This window comes from Mizuhopecten yessoensis, unplaced genomic scaffold (genome assembly GCF_002113885.1).
Source record: "Mizuhopecten yessoensis strain PY_sf001 unplaced genomic scaffold, ASM211388v2 scaffold8693, whole genome shotgun sequence".
NCBI classification, from domain to species: Eukaryota; Metazoa; Mollusca; class Bivalvia; order Pectinida; family Pectinidae; genus Mizuhopecten; species Mizuhopecten yessoensis.
Genome location: NW_018407674.1, coordinates 49,358 through 73,432, shown reverse-complemented (window position 1 = coordinate 73,432; position 24,075 = coordinate 49,358). Strand labels below are relative to the sequence as shown.

Below are 24,075 nucleotides of genomic sequence, written 5' to 3'. Positions count from 1 at the left end.
TACAAAGACAGCTATACAGGGGAATACTCAGTTATATACCAGCATAGCTGTACATTAAATATTCAGTTCTATACAAACATAGGTGAACATAGCTGTACAGGGGAATACTCGGTTCTATACAAACATAGCTGTACAGGGGAATACTCAGTTCTATACAAACGTAGCTGTACAGTGGGGTTCTCAGTTCTATGCAAACATAGCTGTACAGGTGAATACTCTGTTCTATACAAATATAGCTGTACAGGGGAAAACTCAGTTTTCTACAAACAAAGATGTACAGGGGAATACTCATTTATATACAACCATAGCTGTACAGGGGGATACTCAGTTCTATACAACCATAGATGTACAGGGGAATACTCGGTTCTATCCAAACATAGCTGTACAGTGGGGTTCTCAGTTCTATGCAAACATAGCTGTACGGGGGAAAACTCAGTTTTCTACAAACATAGCTGTACGGGGGAAAACTCAGTTTTCTACAAACAAAGATGTACAGGGGAATACTCAGTTCTATACAAACATAGCTGTACAGGGGAAAACTCAGTTTTCTACAAACATAGATGTACAGGGAAATACTCAGTTCTATACAAACATAGCTGTACAGGGGAATACTCAGCTCTATACAAACAAAGCTATACAGAGGAATACTCAGTTCTATGCAAACATAGCTGTACAGGGGCATACTCAGTTCTATACAATCATAGCTGTACAGGGGGATACTCAGTTCTATACAACCATAGATGTACAGGGGAATCCTCAGTTCTATACAAACAAAGCTATACAGGGGAATACTCAGCTCTATACAAACATAGATGTACTGGGAAATACTCAGTTCTATGCAAACATAGCTGTACAGGGGCATACTCAGTTCTATACAATCATAGCTGTACAGGGGAATCCTCAGTTCTATACAAACAAAGCTGTACAGGGGAATACTCAGTTCTATACAAACATAGCTGTACATTGGAAAACTCAGTTCCATACACACATAGCTGTTTTTTGTAGGTTTAAGTTCCTACACATAAAATAGATTACCATGTGCAATATTAACAGAATTGCATCTTTTTGTTTAGGAAAAGCAAGACAAATGAGGTAAGTGACATCCTTGGGTTTTATCTTTATTTGTTAGGAACGTTTACTAGAAGTATGTATCGTATCAAGCAATATATTTTACGGCTACATGCAGTCTGATTATATTTTACGGCTACATGCAGTCTGACTATATTTTACGGCTACATGCAGTCTGGTTATATTTTACGGCTACATGCAGTCTGACTATATTTTACGGCTACAGTCTGATTATATTTGAATGAAGGCATGTTTTCTTCGCCTTACTACACTTATGAGATGAAAAAATAGTCATAATTAATGAAACGTGAATAAACAATCCATCTCGATTAACAGGACAATATGATATTATTGGATCCCTAGTGGGCGAGCAGTAAATGTCAGTTCATGGGGTTCTAAAAACCTTACCAAAGACCAATCCCGATTTTACCTCGAAGCGTTTTTTGAAATGGTGCTTTTTCACTTGCACTTACATTGAACGACTCTGCGCATCGTAGGATATATTTGAAAGCGACACAGGGTTCGACACTAACAGGGAAGTAAAATATCAAACTGCTAAGCCTTTTCCACTACATATACGCTTATTTACACGCGGTCAGTGTATACAAAGCTAAAAGAAGGAGAGATGTAAATATTTGAAAAAAGCGTTTTCACGGACAAATAATATCGATCAACACCGTTTAATTAGCCTAAATGAAATGTATAATGAACTGTCGCAAAGGATGAACTAATATTGTTTTGAGTATATAGAGTCGCATATACAATTCCTATATCTTCTGTCGATGCTTCGTTTTATATTTGTTCTTCATAAATGCCATAAAGATCAAGTTATATTTAATAATAGTAACGGTGGCTTCACATTTAAAACGTGATATATTTATATTTATCTCCAACATTTATATTACTATTCTAAAAACCCAAGTCATTAAATGAGAAAGAGTAACTACATACAACACTCCGGCCTTCCATACAGGCGGCCGGGGTTCGATCCTCGAAGTCTTCGTTGCATAGATGTTCAGAGAAAGTGTTTTTTTCCTGCCCACTCAACTCCAACAACCCAGTTGGGGAATAAATGTGTCTGGGGTGGATGTTGCGGTATCTGTGTTGTAGCATTCAAGTGAGGTGGCACTATAAATGATGGCGTTGGAAGCAGGGTCGCACTACAAACAGAACACATTACTTCTCCAGCACACACGCAGGCATACACACATAGGGAGATATTAACCAGGTGGCAAAGAACTAATAGTAAGCGCCTGATAAGGCAGCCCCTGCGAGTTCATCAAAATTGTATTGATCAATGTATACACTAATTGTATAAATTGTATATCTATGTAATGTAAAGCGCTTTATAGTTAGCCAGGTCGCTATATCAAATGTTGTATATTGATTTACTTATTTAGAATTGATTGAATGGCTGTATCTAATGATTCGAGTCAGTCAAAACTCAAAATAATGATAAACGCATGGCCGACGTGGTGTGGTTAGAATGCTTTGTGTATTTGCTGACTTTATCTCCCTTTTCCTCTAGCAGAAATAAAAATTGAAGAAAAGTATACCATACACATACTTTATTCATGAATAATCAGTGCTGTGTTTTTCACTTATACATACAAATGTTCGTACGTCATCTATATACATATCCTGTTCGTCACCGCTTACTTTGTCTATTGAAAAATTCTATCTAAATTTCACTTTTAATCACACAGCACATGCGCTGTCAGGAATTTTGTCTGATTTCACAGACGTATGCTTCATAACAAAATTAACATACCTTTATTTCTAATATCCTGTCCATGTACTTTACAATCAATGATAAATATAAAAACTCAATCTTCACCAATATATTAGGGGTACCTTGTAAATAACAATACATTCAAAACAAGACAATACTATACTTATATAAAATATCTTGCTATCATCCCTTTTCCATCATGGAACAGTTATTTGGATTCAAGAAAAATAAAAGAAGAAAATATAAGTTATGAGGGTATATTGGTCGCATTACTATTGCCGATTCAATATGTAATTAAAGCATTATTTCATTTGCAAATTATCATTTATGCCTGTTGTTTTAGGACTTGCAACCATCCAACTATACTGTTTATTTCCGTTTGTAATTTACGCAAACGGTCACCTATATAATCACAGAATATGGCCTTGTCATCGTCTTGGTCAAGTATGCTTAAATGACAATCCCATGCTCTCTGTAAATCGTTTGGGTCATAATAAAAATGTGAAGCAATAAGTGTTTTAAATGATTCTGATGACGTGAAAGTTTTCCTAGAATTAACATATCCGTTGTTAGTGGCCTCTATTCCAAGCTTAGCTGCTAGAATCCCTAAATACACATCCTCAAATTTGAAAATCTTTGTATACAATGCTGCTACAGTAAATTTCCTCACTGTTGACATCGACATAATTACAAAACCTCCAAAAATGTATTCGGGATAGTTTTTAAAGGGATATTCAGACTTACTCACTCGCCATTTAGATCTATCGATCCTGATAGGATTGGTGTTGACGATAAGGTGGCCGGAGAAGAGATTGTCTACCCTCCGTACCTGAGCTATGTTAAGGTAACTAAGCAACAGATCAGTGGCCACGTATAAGTCGTCATCTACCGATATTACGTACATGGCACGTGCACAGTAAGCTACTGTCCATTTTAATCCACTCACCGTCTTCAGGGTCAGGTTATAATAATCATCTACATAATTCACAAGGAGAATATCGTTGTATGTAGAGGATTCGTCTTGTAGCTGTAAAAAAGATTTGCTACTTTTTGGTAATCCGAATGAAAAAATGGTCCTTGTCGATGGAAATCGTTTCCTGTTGGCCCAAGTTTCGCGAATTGTTACTCGTCGTGAAATGTGGTCGGGACTACTCTTTACTATAAACAACACTTTTATATTATCCGAAAAGTTACATGTTTTTTCAGGGTTGATAATAAAACGATGATCGAATGCATTAATTGTTTGTTCGTCAGCATACCCTTTTATATCAAATTGCCTTACAATTTCAGTCATATTCACATTCGATAGATATTCATCAGGTGAAAAGTTTGCATTTTCTTTTCGTGGATCATTTTGGTCATCTCTGATGGGAAGAGCTATATCTTTTCGTTGAACGCCCTGTAGCTGATTATGATGAGCGATATCTTGACGTTGAACACCTTGTAGCTGATTCTGATGAGGAACGTCTCTTTGCTTTTTACCTTGACTATTTATATTGCCATCAGGATATCCAACATTCTCCTTTTTAACACCGCTGTGAAATAAAGCGCTATCCTGCTGGTAGGATTTTTGATTTGCCCGCTGTTGCTCGTGACTAGCAGTATGTCGATTGACTGATATATTGTTCCGCTTCTGAAAACCATTTAAATCCTTCAAATATTCTTTTTTTAAGGAAATACGTGATGAAACGTTTCTTCTCATGCGATGTAAATTGTTTGTTCGTTGATCTATTTCAAAAAGCTTTATGAGTCGCTTCGGAAATGTGACGCTAGATGTATTATCGATCCTGTTGATATCTCTGGTAGATAAATAAAGCACTAGAATTACTCCAATCAGTATTGCTACTGACCATCCTGTGAACAAATGTTTCCAGAGCAACATAAGAACTCTTAAATTATGTTTCGGTCTTCGCATGACTGTGACTTTGCTCAACAAGAATGGCCTATACTATGTCGACTCTCACCTGTAATGCTAGGTTCTTTTAAACGTAGTCGCCATATATCACTGCTAAAAATAGGCACCAAATTCGTAGAGTGTTTATAACAGGTGAAAGAAAACCATAATAATCTAAATAGCTAACACGGTATACTAGTGTACATAAACTCATGAAAGGTTTTGTCTGAATGACACGGCACATCAAATAGCCGGCATTGTTCTGGCTTCTACAGGCATATAAATAGACTAGTGTTCTCGTCCTTTATAACCCGTGCACGATATACCACGGTGTCGTTTAAAAAATTAAATGTCAGCTCTCGTGTCATATATGAAAGACTTTCCATTACATATTACAGACAATCCCTTTGATACGCTCGTTATGGTTTAAAAATTCACAAAAATACAGGGATATCCCTGTAGATACTCTAAAGAAATTGGGTCTAGATAGATCGAATAAAAACTCCCTTTTTAAACAATTTTATCAACTTTCCGACAAAGGAAATAGAAAACGCTGTGTATTAAAATGAAGACATACCGATAATTTAAATTGTACATATATTGATAACAGTATATAATATAACATATCGAGAGTTTTTATTGTACACATATAAATAAAAGCTTATAATATAAACATATCGAGAGTTTTAATTGTACACATATAAATAAAAGCTTAAAATATAAACATATCGAGAGTTTTTATTGTACACATATAAATAATAGTTTATAATATAAACATTTTGTGAGTTTTTATTGTACACATATTAATAATATTAAAATGATAACACTATGATTATTTGTATTGCTACACATATTACTGCTACTAATAATAATAGTATTTCGAGTTTGTATTGTTAAAAGTTAATACTACTGATAATAATAACATTTCGAGAATTGGTATTGTTACACCTATTAATTCTACTATTAATAACATTACGAGAATTGGTATTGTTACACCTATTAATTCTACTATTGATAACACGTGTAGTATACGCTCGATGATGCAAATCCGCGGTAAACTGGTTCTTTAGCATGGCGAAATTTGTTACAGGTCCATTAGCATGTTGTAGTTCGTTACTGGTTCATTAACATGTTGTAATTTGCTACTGATTCACTAACATGCCGTAAATTGTTACCATTTCACTAACATGTTTTAATTTGTTACAGGTCCTTTAACATGTTGTAGTTCGTTACTGGTCCATTAACAAGTTGTATTTCGTAACTGGTCCATTAACATTTTGTTATTTGTTACAGGTCCATTAACATGTTGTAGTTCGTTACTGGTCCATTAACATTTGTTACTTGTTACAGGTCCATTAACTTGTTGTAGTTCGTTACAGGTTCATTAACATTTTGTTTTTCGTTACTGGTCCATTAACATTTTGTTATTTGTTACAGGTCCATTAACATGTTGTAGTTCGTTACAGGTCCATTAACATTTGTTACTTGTTACAGGTCCATTAACTTGTTGTAGTTCGTTACAGGTTCATTAACATTTTGTTTTTCGTTACTGGTCCATTAACATTTTGTTATTTGTTACAGGTCCATTAACATGTTGTAGTTCGTTACAGGTCCATTAACATTTGTTACTTGTTACAGGTCCATTAACTTGTTGTAGTTCGTTACAGGTTCATTAACATTTTGTTTTTCGTTACTGGTCCATTAACATTTTGTTATTTGTTACAGGTCCATTAACATGTTGTAGTTCGTTACAGGTCCATTAACATTTGTTACTTGTTACAGGTCCATTAACTTGTTGTAGTTCGTTACAGGTTCATTAACATTTTGTTTTTCGTTACTGGTCCATTAACATTTTGTTATTTGTTACAGGTCCATTAACATGTTGTAGTTCGTTACAGGTCCATTAACATTTGTTACTTGTTACAGGTCCATTAACTTGTTGTAGTTCGTTACAGGTTCATTAACATTTTGTTTTTCGTTACTGGTCCATTAACATTTTGTTATTTGTTACAGGTCCATTAACATGTTGTAGTTCGTTACAGGTCCATTAACATTTGTTACTTGTTACAGGTCCATTAACTTGTTGTAGTTCGTTACAGGTTCATTAACATTTTGTTTTTCGTTACTGGTCCATTAACATTTTGTTATTTGTTACAGGTCCATTAACATGTTGTAGTTCGTTACAGGTCCATTAACATTTGTTACTTGTTACAGGTCCATTAACTTGTTGTAGTTCGTTACAGGTTCATTAACATTTTGTTTTTCGTTACTGGTCCATTAACATTTTGTTATTTGTTACAGGTCCATTAACATGTTGTAGTTCGTTACAGGTCCATTAACATTTGTTACTTGTTACAGGTCCATTAACTTGTTGTAGTTCGTTACAGGTTCATTAACATTTTGTTTTTCGTAACTGGTCCATTAACATTTGTTACTTGTTACAGGTCCATGAACATGTTGAAGTTCGTTACTGGTTCATCAACATGTTGTAGTTCGTTACTGGTCCATTAACATTTGTTACTTGTTACAGGTCCATTAACATGTTGTAGTTCGTTACAGGTTCATTAACATTTTGTTTTTCGTTACTGGTCCATTAACATTTTGTTATTTGTTAAAGGTCCATTAACATGTTGTAGTTCGTTACTGGTCCATTAACATTTTGTTATTTGTTAAAGGTCCTTTAACATGTTTTAGTTCGTTACTGGTTCATTAACATGTTTTAATTTGTTACCGGTTCACTTATAATTACATGTTGTTGATAGTTTCTCGTTCCCTATGAACATACTGAAGCTTTGACAGAATAAACGCCATTAGGGAGCTGAATAGACAACATGTTAAGTCATCAGATAAGTCTTGTAGAGTATAATCAAAATGTCAAATTATAATAGTTGAAATCAGTGGACAGAATTTAGTGGCATTAATTATCAGGTGCAAATATTAAAAGTATGTTACCTCAGCAATTTACCTAAAAGGAATGATGTTAATAAGAAATCTGTCACCGGAAAGTCATCGAACTTTTGTTAATCTAACTTACTCGATTGCATCATAGCAATTTTTTAAAGATTTCTCCTTGGTTATATATGAATATGTTTAGACTTATATAGGTTTAGTTATCATTCCTTATTTTCTATCCCCTTTTTAACAGTAAATACCGGCCTTTCTGATTGATTACTCAATTACTCAATGTATTGCATCTTTTAATTGTTTTTAAGGAAGGACCAATACTATTCAGATATTTTTCCATCCTCCCGAGGAGGAGACGTATTAATTGTAGCACATAAAAAATGCCATTACATTTGTATCAAATTATCAACAGTACACATAACTATAAAGGCATATCTTAATGAGTACATTTAGCGTCTCATTATACAGGAAGCACAGGCACATATACTATTCCTTGTAGATTTATCTCCCTTAGAATGACTGGCATGAGTGAGATGTGCCTAAAATCTACTGTAGAATTTAGGTTCGGACGGTTAGCTTCTGAGGTCATTGCTTATTTTCAACACTAAACGCTTGGCATAAGAAAAACATATATAACGTAGTTCCATTGCTTCTTAAATGAATATGAGATGATAATCAGTAGCGTCTCTTTCACGAACTATGCTTTAAAATGATTATAACTCTGCTCTATGATTTACAAATACAGTAAACATGAAAACGGGCAGACAATCGAACCCTATGACTGAAAAATCTGCATAATTACAAATACGACAAATCATCAAATAAATTTCATGAAAAACATTCACGCTGTTTAGTAATGGTTTTGCTGATAATGTAAATGACGAAAAATTATTTAAATATTTAAACAAGTAGTTATGAATTATATTTCACGTCCTCCATCCAGCCGACTATGTTGTCTATCTCAGATTTCAGTTTCTGCAGACGTTTACCTATATAGTCACAAAAAACTGCCTTGTCATCATTCTGGTCCAATATACTTAAATGACAATCCCATGCTCTCTGTAAGTCTTTTGGATTATTGTAAAAATGGGAGGCAATGAGTGTTTTGAATGACTCCGAAACTGTGAACGTTTTCCTCGAATTAACATACCTGTTATTCCTTGCTTCTATTCCAACCTTAGCGGCTATAATTCCCAAATAGACGTCCTCAAATTTCAGAAACTTGGTATACATAGCTGCTACAGTAAATGATCTCACTGTAGACATCGACATTATTACAAATCCACCGAATATATAGTCGGGATAGTCTTTAAAGGGATATTCAGATATAGTAACCATCCATTTATCTTGAGGATTCCTAATTGGCTTTGTGTCGCGGAAAAGATAACCGGAATAGAGTTTATCTATCTTCAGTACCAGAGGTATGTTAAGATATCTAAGCAGCAGATCAGGTGCGACATAAACGTCGTCATCCGCGGAAACTACGTACTGGGCATGCGCGCAGTGAGTTACCGCCCACTTCAATCCGCTCATTGTCTTCAGGGTAAGGTTATAATAATTATCAACATAATCCTTTGCAATGAGGATGTCATTGTATGTCGAAGATTCCTCCAATAGGGATTTTAAACTTGCATTGTTTTTTGGTTTTCCAAAGGAAAAAACAATCCGAATTGATGGAAACCTTTTTGTGTTTGCCCATGTTTCTCGAATATTTCCTCGACGAAAAGTATTGCCTGTGCTGCTTTTAACAATAAATAACACCTTTATTTTTTCCGATGATTTGCAAATGTGATCAGGGTTTGCAATGTAAGTATAATCAAAATGATTTATTGGCCGCTCAACTGCGAATCCTTTCATATCATACTGACGTAAAATTCCAGTCAAATTAACAGTATACGGATAAGCTTTAGGGGAAAATGTCTCATCGTTTTGAGTACTTTGTTGTTCTACATTATTTTCAAGTAAAACGGCCTGTTTTACATCTACTACCAGTTTCACTTCTGTATTTGTTATGTTTCGAAGTCCCCTCCGGCCAGTTTGCTGTTGATTATCGTTATATTCATCAAGAAAACCATTTTCTTCTTGTCTAATTTCAAAACTATGTATTTTGTGTTCTGTAAGTTCCTGTGTTTGTATGAGACTTTCCTTAGAATTTAGAATAGTTGTTCTTCTTATTCCACTGCTGTAGAAATAAAATATTAAAAATATCCCTATTACGGGAAAAATCAAACGCAGTTTGAAGGAGGGATGTTGCAAAAGCAACATAGAAGCTCTTAAACTCAGTCTTCGCATTCTTCTGCCTAAACTTATTATCAGCAAACCATATGTACCTTGATACCACTTTTCCGTTATTTTCGTAGTTAATACGGCCTACTATTAGCACCACAAAATGCAAGATATTCGTAGTTAGTAACGCCTTCTACTAGTCCAAGTACATGCCAGATTTTCGTAGTTAATACCGCCTCCTATTAGTCCAAAAACATGCCAGATTTTCGTAGTTAAAACGGCCTCCTAAATCCCAAAAGAATGTGCAAGATATTCGTAGTTAGTACCGTCTCCTATTAGTCCAAAAACATGCCAGATTTTTGTAGTTAAAACGGCCTCCTATTAGTCCAAATACATGCCAGATGTTCGTAGTTAAAACGGCCTCCTATAAGCCCAACAATATGCCTGATTATCGTAGTTAATATGACCTTTCATTAGTTCAACAACATGCCAGATTTCCGTAGTTAATACGGCCTCATATTAGTCCAAAAACATGTCAGATTTCCGTTGTAAATACGGTCGCTCTTTAGTCAATCACCATTTCTTACTAAATATGTCCACCTAACCACATGTCTGGCAATCGTAGTTTTACCGCGTATTACTCCAACAACTTGCCGATATATATGGCCGACTATTATTATAACAAAGCATTGTGTCACGGGGCTTTTACTTTGACTGTTATCATTTCTGCTTATTAACCTTTGTACGATCGGTCATACGGTCAAGCAAAATGGGTTAAACACAAACGTTCTGTACTCATGGTATGGACATACAGTTCAAACATTTTAGGTGTTTGTAAAGTTCTTTTGTGAATTATTTGTTCGGAAAAAATGAGGAATTAAATAGAAGGACTAACAGAAGGCAGCTTACGCTGAGCTTTAAAAAGTAATTTATACTCGTGAAATATAGTAAACAGGGTTATTTCAATTACAGTTATTTTTCGAATCCTGTATTATAGTCAAATTGATATAATTTATTGAGTTTAAGCTTTACATTTTCTCAAGTGATACGTGTTACACTAGTGTATAACAACATACACTTATGCTCGGATTCCACTCAGTTGCTATGATGTTAGCATATTTAATTCAAATGAACATATGTCGTTTTTGTATTGCAGTCCATAGTTTATTTAACAGTCTGTTCAGACTTAAGTTTGCATCTAACCTCGATAACATGAATGAAATATTATACCAAAGATTCGGCGAATAGCTCTAAGAAAACCCTACACTACAACGAATATGATATAAATAAACTGCATTGATTTAGTTATTCATCGAAATGAAGTCCCATTTGCACATGACATTTCAACAAACAAAAAACATATGAGGAAAGAATAGCTATAACATAAAATTAGAAATAAATCTATCTACAGTTGGGATATACTTAACTTGGTAGCCAAGTGCACATGAGTTAACAAGCTTGTGTACTGAAGTTTACAACAACGTTCACCAGAGTTCATATCCCCGTATACTGGAGTTTACAACAACGTTCACCAGAGTTCATATCCCCGTATACTGGAGTTTACAACAACGTTCACCAGAGTTCATATCCCCGTATACTGGAGTTTACAACAACGTTCACCAGAGTTCATATCCCCGTATACTGGAGTTTACAACAACGTTCACCAGAGTTCATATTCCCGTATACTGGAGTTTACAACAACGTTCATCAGAGTTCATATCCCTGTATACTGGAGTTTACATCCTCGTACACTATTGTTCACAACCATGGGCACTTGATTTCACCACTTTGTGCACTGGAGTTCACGACCATGGGCACTAGGGTTCACAACCATGGGCACTTGGGTTCACAACCATTTGCACTTCAGTTCATATCCATCACGACATCATTTCATTATAAAGCCATATATTTCACTGGTAAAAATGTAATGAATTGAAATGTTGTACTTGACATGAACAAAATATTTGAACCCGTCCGTGCTGCTTCCTTTTAAAAAATAAGTAACACTTCCTAATTCCTGCTCATTCAGCATTTGAAGTATTATTTTACCAGTATAGAACCTAAGAACGATATTTTAAATATTATAAAATAATGAAGTTATAAACGTATCACTAACAATGCCAGCCAAATAACTATGGTTCAACAATCTAGCTCGGTGCGCCGGGTCAACCTGCTCGACTAAATATATATGAAAAAGGAAAAAAATACATTTGTGTTCAATAACGTATCCTATATTATATATCACTATTTAAAACAAATGTAAGTATATGTATAATAAATGATAATATGGTTTAAATATATAAATGCTCAAAATTCGTATTTACATACAATACAAACTATCTATATTCAATAAAATGCAAAAGGTGCCATTAACGTTATGGTTTTGTTGAAAGTAAAAATGAGGAAAAAACTAATCATTCAGCTTTGAAACTATGAATTAAATTTCACGTCCTCCATCCAGCCGACTATATTGTCGATCTCAGATTTAAGTTTCTGCAGACATTTACCTTTATAGTCACAAAAAATTGACTTTTCATCATTCTGATCCAAAATACTTAAATGACAAGCCAATGCTCTTTGTAAATCTTTTTGTTCTCCATAGAAATGGGAGGCAACGATAAGTTTGAATGATTCCGAAACTGTGAACGTTTTCCTCGAATTAACATACCTGTTGTTAGTGGCATCTATTCCAACCTTAGCGGCCAATATTCCCGAATACACATCCTCAAATTTACAGCCTGGTAAACAAAGATGCTACGGTAAATATTCTCACTGTAGACATCGACATGAGAATATATCCCCTAAAAGTGTAATTTGGATAATTCTGAAAAGGATATTCGGACAGGGACACCATCCATTTATCTTTGGGATTTCTAATTGGCTTTGTGTTGACCAACAGGTGGCCGGGAAAGAGTTTATCCTCTTTCCACCCACCAGGTATGTCAAGAAAACTGAGCAGCAGGTCTGGTGCGACGTAAATGACGTCATCTATAGACACTACATACAAAGCACGTGTACAGTGAGTTACCGCACACTTCAGTCCGCTGATTGTCTTTAGGTTTAGGTTATAATAGTTATCAACATGATCTTCTACAATGAGGATATCATTGTATCTCGTAGATTCATACAGTATGGCCAGCAAAACTGTTTTGTTTTTTGGAAACCCGAAAGAGAAAATAATACGAATTGATTGAAATTGTTTCATGTTAGCCCATGTTTCTCGAATGGTTTGTCGACGTAGAGTGTGATCTGGGCTATATTTTACAATAAATAGCACCTTTTTTTTCCGGTGTTTGCAAATGTGGTCAGGGTTGACAATATAGCTATAATCAAACATATTGATTGGCCGCTCATACGTTACTAACATGATATACATGATGTATACCATGTTATTAAGGTATGATGTATGCTATGTTAGTAAGGTATGATGTATACCATGTTAGTAAGGTATGATGTATACTATGTTAATAAGGTATGATGTATACCATGTTATTAACGTATGATGTATGCTATATTAGTAGGTATGATGTATACCATGTTATTAAGGTATGATGTATACCATGTTAGTAAGGTATTATGTATACTATGTTATTAAGAAATGATGTATACCATGTTAGTAAGGTATGATGTAAACTATGTTAGCTAGGTATGATATATACCATGTTGGTAAGGTATGATGTATACCATGTTAGTAAGGTATGATGTATACCATGTTAGTTAGGCTTGATGTATACCATGTAGGTATGATGTATACCACGTTAGTTAGGTATGATGTATACCATAGTTATCAACATGATCTTCTACAATGAGGATATCATTGTATCTCGTAGATTCATACAGTATGGCTAGCAAAACTGTTTTGTTTTTTGGAAACCCGAAAGAGAAAATAATGCGAATTGATTGAAATTGTTTCGTGTTTGCCCTTGTTTCTCGAATGGTTTGTCGACGTAGAGTGTGATCTGGGCTATATTTTACAATAAATAGCACCTTACTAAGTAAGGTGCTATTTATTGTAAAAAAAATGGTATACATCATATTAAGGTATGATGTATACCATGTTATTAAGGTATGATGTATACCTTGTTAGCAAGGTATTATGTATACTATGTTATTAATAAATGATGTATACCATGTTAGTAAGGTATAATGTATACCATGTTAGTGAGGTATGATGTATACCGTGTTAGTAAGGTATGATGTAAACCATGTCAGTTAGGTATGATGTATACCATGTTGGTTAGGTATGATGTATACCATGTTATTAAGGTATGATGTATACCGTGTTAGTAAGGTATTATGTATACCATGATAGTTAGGTATGATGTATACCATGTAAGTAAGGTATTATGTATACCGTGTTAGTAAGGTATGGTGTATACCATGTTAGTAAGGTATGATGTATACCATGTAGTTAGGTATGATGTATACCATGTAAGAAAGGTATTATGTATACCATGTTAGTTAGGTATGATTAATACCATGTTAGTAAGGTATGATGTATTCTATGTAAGTAAGGTATGATGTATACCGTGTTAGTAAGGTATGATGTAAACCATGTTAGTTAGGTATGATGTATATCGTGTTAGTAAGGTATGATGTATACCATGTAAGTAAGGTATGATGTATACCATGTTACTAAGGTATGATGTATACCGTGTTAGTAAGGTATGATGTAAACCATGTTAGTTAGGTATGATGTAAACCATGTTAATTAGGTATGATGTATACCATGTAAGTTAGGTATGATGTATACCGTGTTAGTAAGGTCAACTATAGACACTACATACAAAGCACGTGTACAGTGAGTTACCGCACACTTCAGTCCGCTGATTGTCTTTAGGTTTAGGTTATAATAGTTATCAACATGATCTTCTACAATGAGGATATCATTGTATCTCGTAGATTCATACAGTATGGCTAGCAAAACTGATTTGTTTTTTGGAAACCCGAAAGAGAAAATAATACGAATTGATTGAAATTGTTTCGTGTTTGCCCTTGTTTCTCGAATGGTTTGTCGACGTAGAGTGTGATCTGGGCTATATTTTACAATAAATAGCACCTTACTAAGTAAGGTGCTATTTATTGTAAAAAAAATGGTATACATCATATTAAGGTATGATGTAAACCATGTTAGTTAGGTATGATGTAAACCATGTTAATTAGGTATGATGTATACCATGTAAGTAAGGTATTATGTATACCGTGTTAGTAAGGTATGGTGTATACCATGTTAGTTAGGTATGATTAATACCATGTTAGTAAGATATGATGTATACCATGTTAGTTAGGCTTGATGCATACCATGTTAGTAAGTTATGATGTATACCGTGTTAGTTAGGAATGATGTAAACCATGTTAGTTAGGAATGATGTATACCATGTTGGTTAGGTATGATGTATACCATGTAAGAAAGGTATTATGTATACCATGTTAGTTAGGTATGATGTATACAATGTTAGTTAGGCTTGATGTATACCATGTTAGTAAGTTATGATGTATACCATGTTAGTTAGGTGTGATGTATACCGTGTTAGTTAGGTATGATGCATACCATGTTAGTAAGGTATTATGTATACTATGTTATTAAGAAATGAGGTGTGCCATGTTAGTAAGGTATGATGTAAACCATGTCAGTTAGGTATGATGTATGCGATGTTAGTAAGGTATGATGTAAACCGTGTTGGTAAGGTATGATGTATACCATGTTAATAAGGAATTATGTATACCATGTTAGTAAGGTATGATTAATACCATGTTAGTAAGATATGATGTATACCATGTTAGTTAGGCTTGATGCATACCATGTTAGTAAGTTATGATGTATACCGTGTTAGTTAGGAATGATGTAAACCATGTTAGTTAGGAATGATGTATACCATGTTGGTTAGGTATGATGTATACCATGTAAGTTAGGTATGATGTATACCGTGTTAGTAAGGTATGATGCATACCGTGTTAGTTAAGTATGATGTATACCATGTTAGTTAGGTATCATGTATACCGTGTTAGTTAGGTATGATGCATACCATGTTAGTTAGGTATGATGTATATCGTGTTAGTTAGGTATGATGTAAACCATGTTAGTAAGGTATGATGTATACTATGTTGGTAAGGTATGATGTATACCATGTTAATAAGGTATGATGTATACCGTGTTAGTAAGGTATTATGTATACCATGTTAGTTAGGTATGATGTATACCATGTTAGTTAGGCTTGATGTATACCATGTTAGTAAGTTATGATGTATACCATGTTAGTTAGGTATGATGTATACCATGTTAGTAAGGTATGATGTATACCATGTTAGTAAGGTATGATGTATACCATATTAGTTAGGTATGATGTATAACATGTAAGTAAGGTATGATGTATACCATGTTAGTAAGGTATGATGTATACCATGTTAGTAAGGTAAAATGTATACCATGTTAGTTAGGTATGATGTATACAATGTTAGTAAGGTATGATGTATACCGTGTTAGTAAGGTATAATGTATAACATGTTAGTTAGGTATGATTTATATACTAACAAACGAGTCAGACGTTTTCGGTATTCATGTTTTTCTGTGGTTCTCAATTTACTCAGTAATGTCGATTTAACCGCATTTTCTTCTTAATTCATCGATTTTAGGCTACCAGATCATCATCATGTATATCAAAATATTTTCGCCAAGCTAAATTTTCGCTATTCGCCGAAATAATCAATTTTCGCACAGTGTTCATTTCTTCCTTCAAATTTGATCCATATGCATATTGTGATGTTTACTGATATTTTCTGTGTTGATACATACGCCCACATTACGGCGGACGAGGAATATGAAAGTTTCCTGGTACACAGTATAGTATTCCTATACATATTGTGATGTTTACTGATGTTTTCTGTGTTGATCCATTTGCCCACATTACGGCGGACGAGGAATGCTAAAATTTACTGGGACACAGTATAGTATCTCTAAACATATTGTGATGTTTACTGATGTTTTCCGTGTTGATGCATTCGCCCACATTACGGCGGCCTAGGAATATGAAAGTTTACTGTTACACAGTAAAGTATCCCTATACATATTGTGATGATTACTGATTTTTTCCGTGTTGATACATTCGCCCATATTACGGCGGACTAGGAATATGAAAGTTTGCTGGTACACAATATAGTATCCCTATCCATATTGTGATGTTTACTGATGTTTTCCGTGTTGATACATTCGCCCATATTACGGCGGACTAGGAATATGAAAGTTTTTTGGTACACAATATAGTATCCATATACATATTGTGATGTTTACTGATATTTTCTGTGTTGATACATACGCCCACATTACGGCGGACTAGGAATATGAAAGTTTTCTGGTACACAATATAGTATCCATATACATATTGTGATGTTTACTGATTTTTTCTGTGTTGATACATTCGCCCATATTACGGCGGACTAGGAATATGAAAGTTTACTGTTACACAGTAAAGTATCCCTATACACATTGTGATGTTTACTGATGTTTTCTGTGTTAATACATTCGCCCACATTACGGCGGACTAGGAATATGAAAGTTTATTGGCACACAGTAAAGTATCCCTATACACATTGTGATGTTTACTGATGTTTTCCGTGTTGATGCATTCGCCCACATTACGGCGGCCTAGGAATATGAAAGTTTACTGTTACACAGTAAAGTATCCCTATACACATTGTGATGTTTACTGATGTTTTCCGTGTTGATGCATTCGCCCACATTACGGCGGACTAGGAATATGAAAGTTTTCTGGTACACAATATAGTATCCATATACATATTGTGATGTTTTCTGATGTTTTCTGTGTTGATACACTCGCCCACATTACGGCGGACTAGGAATATGAAAGTTTATTGGCACACAGTAAAGTATCCCTATACACATTGTGATGTTTACTGATGTTTTATGTGTTGATACATTCGCCCATATTACGGCGGACTAGGAATATGAAAGTTTTTTGGTACACAATATAGTATCCATATACATATTGTGATGTTTTCTGATGTTTTCTGTGTTGATACACTCGCCCACATTACGGCGGACTAGGAATATGAAAGTTTACTGGTACACAATATAGTATCCCTATACATATTGTGATGTTTACTGATTTTTTCCGTGTTGATACATTCGCCCACATTACGGCGGACTAGGAATATGAAAGTTTACTGGTACACAGTATAGTATCCCTTTACATATTGTGATGTTTACTGATGTTTTCCGTGTTGATACATTCGCCCACATTACGGCGGACAAGGAATATGAAAGTTTCCTGGTTCATAGTATAGTATCCCTATACATATTGTGATGTTTTCTGATGTTTTCTGTGTTGATACATTCGCCCACATTACGGCGGACTAGGAATATGAAAGTTTACCACATAGATACTATTGTCTTTTTTTACTGTTCTTCCAAGTAAATTTACCTTCCTCCTGAAAACGCAGTCCATTGTATAAATACCTAACGTATGTTCAAAGTTGTTATTAAATTATGAAAGATAATGACAAAATATTTCTTGATTGAACGTCGACGTTTTAAAATTATATCCATTAGCGTGTCTTGCTACCTTTTTTCTCACTTCTTAAAAGTGGCATTCGGGACGAAGTGGAGGACGCTTACTCTTCTGTGTTATCTGGTCTTTTTTCATTGTGCCCTCAAATGAAATATGAATAATACAACTTCATTTATTTTACAACAATTATGATATTATCACGTTTCATGTTGACTCGGATGTTAGCATGAGGGGGTCTTGATGTACAATATAGAAGGAAACCGCAGTACCTGGCGAAAACCAACGTGGCCTTCATTTAATTGGTTTTTAATTCACATGAAGGTTTCGATTAAATTTCGGTAATCTCTAAATTTTTGCCAGTCCAACAATATTTCATTATTCTTGCTTCATTTAATGATATTAAAATTTCTTCTCAAGTTGGACTCAATGCAACTACCAAACGTTACCTGTTTCATTTGCCGATGAAATTGAACCAGATTAATTTTCAGATTTTGCGAAAGTAATTAAAGAAAATACCACTTGTACGAGATACCTGTAATCTAGTAACTAATTGATGTTTTAAATGATCATAAATCGTTATCCTTGCAATTCTATTATTTATTGACAAGAACCAGCATTGATGTATACAAAAAACTGTTGCGACCTAACTGATCCTTCTTATCCGGGAAACTAAGTGCTCAACAATAAGAAATTGTTCGAAATGTAACAATCAGTTCCAATTGTTAGGTCAATGAATATGGAAACATTAGGGACGTGTTTCGCTCTTTGACCTTGATGTGTTCCAACTTGATGATGAAGTGTGTAACAGTAATTGAATACTTTAGGCAAATATAGCGGACATTTAAATTGTATTGAGGTGACGTCTAGAGTAGTTATATAAACAAAAATAAGTGTTAAAAGCAAACTCTGAAGGTAAACAAACGTCTCTCGACTCTAAGGTGTCCTGTCAATAGTACATTGCATTTACGTCCGTTACATATCGTATCGATCTACAATGGGTCTTTTCTTGACGAAACTTGATTCAAGTAATTACAAAATAAGTAAAGGCTTTGCTACTTCACATTTGCTTAGTAATTGTATCGTATAGTTGATCGTATAGAACGTGTAACGTAGGTTACAAACACCATATACCGGTATATACAGAAACAATCTCAATACATTTACAAGCTTCATCCGTTAATTTGAGAGTATTTTAATTAAAAGTCCTTCTTTTAACTGAAATTAAAAAATGTCATGGAAATGACAAAACTCACTGAAGTTGTTTTGTTTCAACCAACTAGAGCAGGACACCTTACTGTATATATGACGTATGCACATTGTAAATACAGTCAAACAAGCATAACACATCCTTTTTAAGCCCCAAAACGTCGTTCATAATACAAGTGGTATTTATATACAGGTTCTGGTCACAATACAATCTCTATCGCCAAAACGCTGGCTTTTCTTGTTTTTATCTCACATTGGTTTTAAACGAGTGAAATGTATACATATATAAGTGGTTTAGTTGAAAAACAAATTCTTTTTTATTTATTACATTTTTAAAGCAACGTGACACAAATACTGCTATATCAGAAAAGTGCGGGAATTTGAAGCGTACTACTTGACGCCAGATTATAATGACGCAACGCTTGACAACAATGTAGAGCGCCATGTTGAATAGGGTTCTCTATGCAATTCTGTCGTTTGCTGCTATTATCTGGAAAAACTCGAAATAAAAATATCATTATGTATGCTGTAAAGATGACACAAAAAAGCCTCTTATTACGCTGTTGCTTCATCTAAACTTAAAACTGAAAATCTTTGCAGTGAATAGAAGGTACCGTTCTGATTAAACAATATTAAGAGTGATATCATAATTCATAATTTTCTCAGTTTAAATGTAATAAATGAGAATATCGTAGGGTTTACTGTTATACTTTTGTAGATAGAAGGTGACCTCCATTTTTCACAGAAGGATTTCGTGCATATGAAAGCACCGGAAGTGGGAAAAGTGTTTACAGATCAAACCCATGCGGCGCTTATCGCCGCTTTTGAGTTTGAGAAAACAAATTAAGGGCAATATACAGCAAACATATGTTACGATAATAGAGCTTTGCTCGGGCGCCTTCGCCTTCGGCGCCCGGGAGCTACGCTCTTATTCTGAAGAATGCTTTTAAACAAAATAGTGCTCTGGAATAGCTACGGTTTATCTTGAAATAATCCCAAACAAAACCCCTCATTTACAAATTGTACGTACATTTAGGTATAAAACCTGATGTATAAATTATATTGATGGTTCTATACAACTATATCTGTCTAGTATCCATTCGGACCTTCCTAAACCTTTTCCTCATGATCTTCATGTATGGAAGTAAGGAAGTTTATATAGCACAACCGATGAACTACATACAATATAACCAGGTAGTAAAGCGTAGTCAAATCGATTGGCTCTTTGATCGTCATTTCGTGCATGTATACGTGTAAATCACACTTAGCGTAGCCGAATCGACGGCGGTGTTATTGCTCTAACTTCTACATAGTTTACACCTTTGTGTACTAACTCTTAAATGGTCATTTGTCTGATGAAGGTGACAGAGTACATACCCTACTAGTCATCGAAACGTCACATATAAAACAGCCATTGGCTTTGTAATATGACCTTTTTAATATATTGAAACAACATTTATGAGTCTTTCTTTGCGAATTCCATCCATTTAGCTATATCATCTATTTCAGATTTCAGATGCTCTAGTCGCTTGCCTATATAGTCACAGTAAACAGCTTTATCAGCATGTTGGTCTTAAGATACTCAAGTGGCAGCCCCAGGCTCTTCTTAAATCTTTTGGATTACTGTAATTATGAGAGGCAATTGTAGTTTAGAATGAAGTCGACACTGTAAACGCTCGTCCTGGTTTAACAAACACATTATCTCTAACCTCAATCCGGGGCTTAGCTGCTAAAATCCCAAAATATAAATCTTCAAATTAAAACAACTTGGTATACATTGCTGCTGTTGTGAAGTTCCTCACAGTTGACATGGACATGATTACAAATCCACCCAAAATATAATGGGGATAATTTTTGAAGGTATACTCAGTCTTGGGTGTATACCATTTCGATGGTGGATCCCGTATTGGCATTGTACCTGTTAAACGATGACCGGAGAAGAATGTCTCTGCTTTCCAAGCGGGAAGATTGTCAAGATATTTAAGCAGCAGGTCTGGTGCGACGTAAATATCGTCAACCACGGACACTACGAACATGGCACGTCGACAGTGGGTTACCGCCCACTTCAACCCGCTCACTGTCTTCAGGGTTAGGTTATAATGGTTATCTTTGTAATTCACAAGGGAAAAACCATGGTATTTAGCGGATTCGTCTTGTAGATCTAATAATACTTCTTCTTTGTTTGGTATGCCAAAGGAGAAAATAATCCGAATCGATGGGAAACGGTTTTTGTCGGCACAGGTATCGTGAATGATGTCTCGTTTTGAAGAATTGTGTGGAGTACTTTTCACAACGAAATAAACCCGCACGGCATCTAACCCGCTGCATGTGTTATTTGGGTTGATAATGTAGCGATAATGAAACACATTGATTGGTGTTACATCAGCAAATGCGTACTGCCGTAAAATCTGTGTTACATTCACATTGAATGGATATTTATCAGGGGTAAATCTTGTAGTTGTTCCGTTTTTATCCGTCTTCTGACCTGCTTTTTTAATCGCATTAGCCAAGAACTGTTGTTTTGCCTTTGGCCTTTTTAAGAATGCTGTCATATTTTGCTGTATGTAAACGTACTATAGTACCCGCTACTATCACTTAAAGTAGCAAATAAAGTTTCGGATTTCGCAGAAGTAAAATCGCCGTTTTAAAAGGCTGTTTTAGTATCCGCATTTGTAAACAACTTTACTTGTTTACAGACAGACGTATTTATATCCGACACTGGAATTACAGATCAAATGCCTTATTATCGCCTAGCTATTGATTTAATGGATTTTATGTGACGACGTGGTTAAAGAAGTCACATGATTGTAAATGACAATCTGATACTGACCAGTTTAGAGTTCTTTAATACTAGGAGTAGGATTTAGGACTATCCACTATACAAACATAGATAATGTAACATCTAGTCTGTACCTAACTGTAGTTTAAGTGACTGTAGTATGTGAATATGTTTCGTGTGCATTCGCAATGGATGAATTCTTATGAAAAGATAACGAATATATTTATCTTATAACTCAACTAAATCCGTCCTCCAAATTCCAAACATTACGTTATCTGCAACCCTTGGAATATGTCATAACGAGTGATATCTCCCATCCTCAAAATATCAGTATTCAGCTCTCGATACACTATCTACCCTCAGCTGATACCTGCCCGTAGAAGATTTTACCCTAACGCTATTAACCCTATAATTGATACCTGCCCGTTAAAGATTTAACCTTTACGCTATCTACCCTACATGTATAGTTGAAACCTGTCCATTGAAGATTTTACCCTTACGCTATCTACCCTAGAGTTGATACCTGTCCGTTGAAAATTTCACCCTTACGCTATCTACCCTATCGTTGATTCCTGTCCGTTGAAGATTTTACCCTGACGCTATCTACCCTATAGTTGATACCTGATCGTTGAGGATTTTACCCTTACGCTATCTACCCTATAGTTGGTACCTGTCCGTTGAGGGTAATACCCTTACGCTATCTACCCTATATTTGGTACCTGTCCGTTGAGGATAATACCCTTACGCTATCTACCCTACAGCTGATACCTGTCTGTTGATTATTTTACCCTAACGCTATCTGCCCCATAGTTGATACCTGTCCGTTGAAGATTTTATCCTTATGCTATCTACTCTCTAGATGATACCTCTCCGTTAAAGATTTTATCCTTACGCTATCTACCCTATAGTTGATACCTGTCTGTTGAAGATTTTACCCCTACGCTATCTATCCCATAGTTGATACCTGTTCGTTGAAGATTTTATTCTTACGCTATCTACCCTATGGCTGATAACACTGTCCGTTGAAGATTTTACCCTTACGCTATCTACCCTATAGTTGGTACCTGTTCGTTAAAGATTTAACCCTTACGATATCTACACTATAGCTGAAACCTGTTCGTTGAAGATTTAACCCTTACGCTATCTACCCTTTAGTTGATACCTGTCCGTTAAAGATTTTATCCGTACGCTATCTACCCTATAGTTGATACCTGTCCGTTAAAGATTTTATCCGTACGGTATCTACCCTATGGCTGAAAACACTGTCCGTTGAGGATTTTACCCTGACGCTGTCTACCCTATAGTTGGTACCTGTTCGTTAAAGATTTTATCCGTACGGTATCTACCCTACAGTTGATACCTGTCCGTTAAAGATTTTATCCGTACGGTATCTACCCTATAGTTGATACCTGTCTGTTGAAGATTTTTCCCTTACTCTATCTACCATATAGTTGATACCTGTCCGTTAAAGATTTAACCCTTACGCTATCTACCCTAACGCTGAAACCTGTTCGGTGAAGATTTTACCCTTACGCTATCTACCGTATAGTTGATACCTGTCCGTTGAAGATTTATCCGTACGGTATATATCTACCCTATGGCTGATAACACTGACCGTTGAAGATTCTACCCTTACGATATCTACACTATAGCTGAAACCTGTCCGTTGAAGATTTAACCCTAACGCTATCTACACTATAGCTGAAACCTGTCCGTTAAAGATTTAACCCTTACGATATCT

At 35.1% G+C, this 24,075-nt stretch overlaps 1 protein-coding gene across 1 annotated transcript; it reads right to left on the bottom strand.

Annotated features, from left to right (window-relative positions):
• Window positions 1-2,621: 2,621 nt before the first annotated feature.
• LOC110456350 (beta-1,3-galactosyltransferase 5-like) lies at window positions 2,622-5,148 on the bottom strand. Its single transcript, XM_021507033.1, has one exon. It carries the CDS (start codon window positions 4,713-4,715, stop codon window positions 3,126-3,128), a length of 1,590 nt encoding a protein of 529 aa, XP_021362708.1. The 5' UTR covers window positions 4,716-5,148; the 3' UTR covers window positions 2,622-3,125.
• Window positions 5,149-24,075: the final 18,927 nt, after the last annotated feature.

Bases quoted from the DNA above. Each gene is read 5' to 3' on its own strand.
- LOC110456350 (XM_021507033.1), bottom strand. From the start codon at position 4,715: ATGCGAAGACCGAAACATAATTTAAGAGTTCTTATGTTGCTCTGGAAA.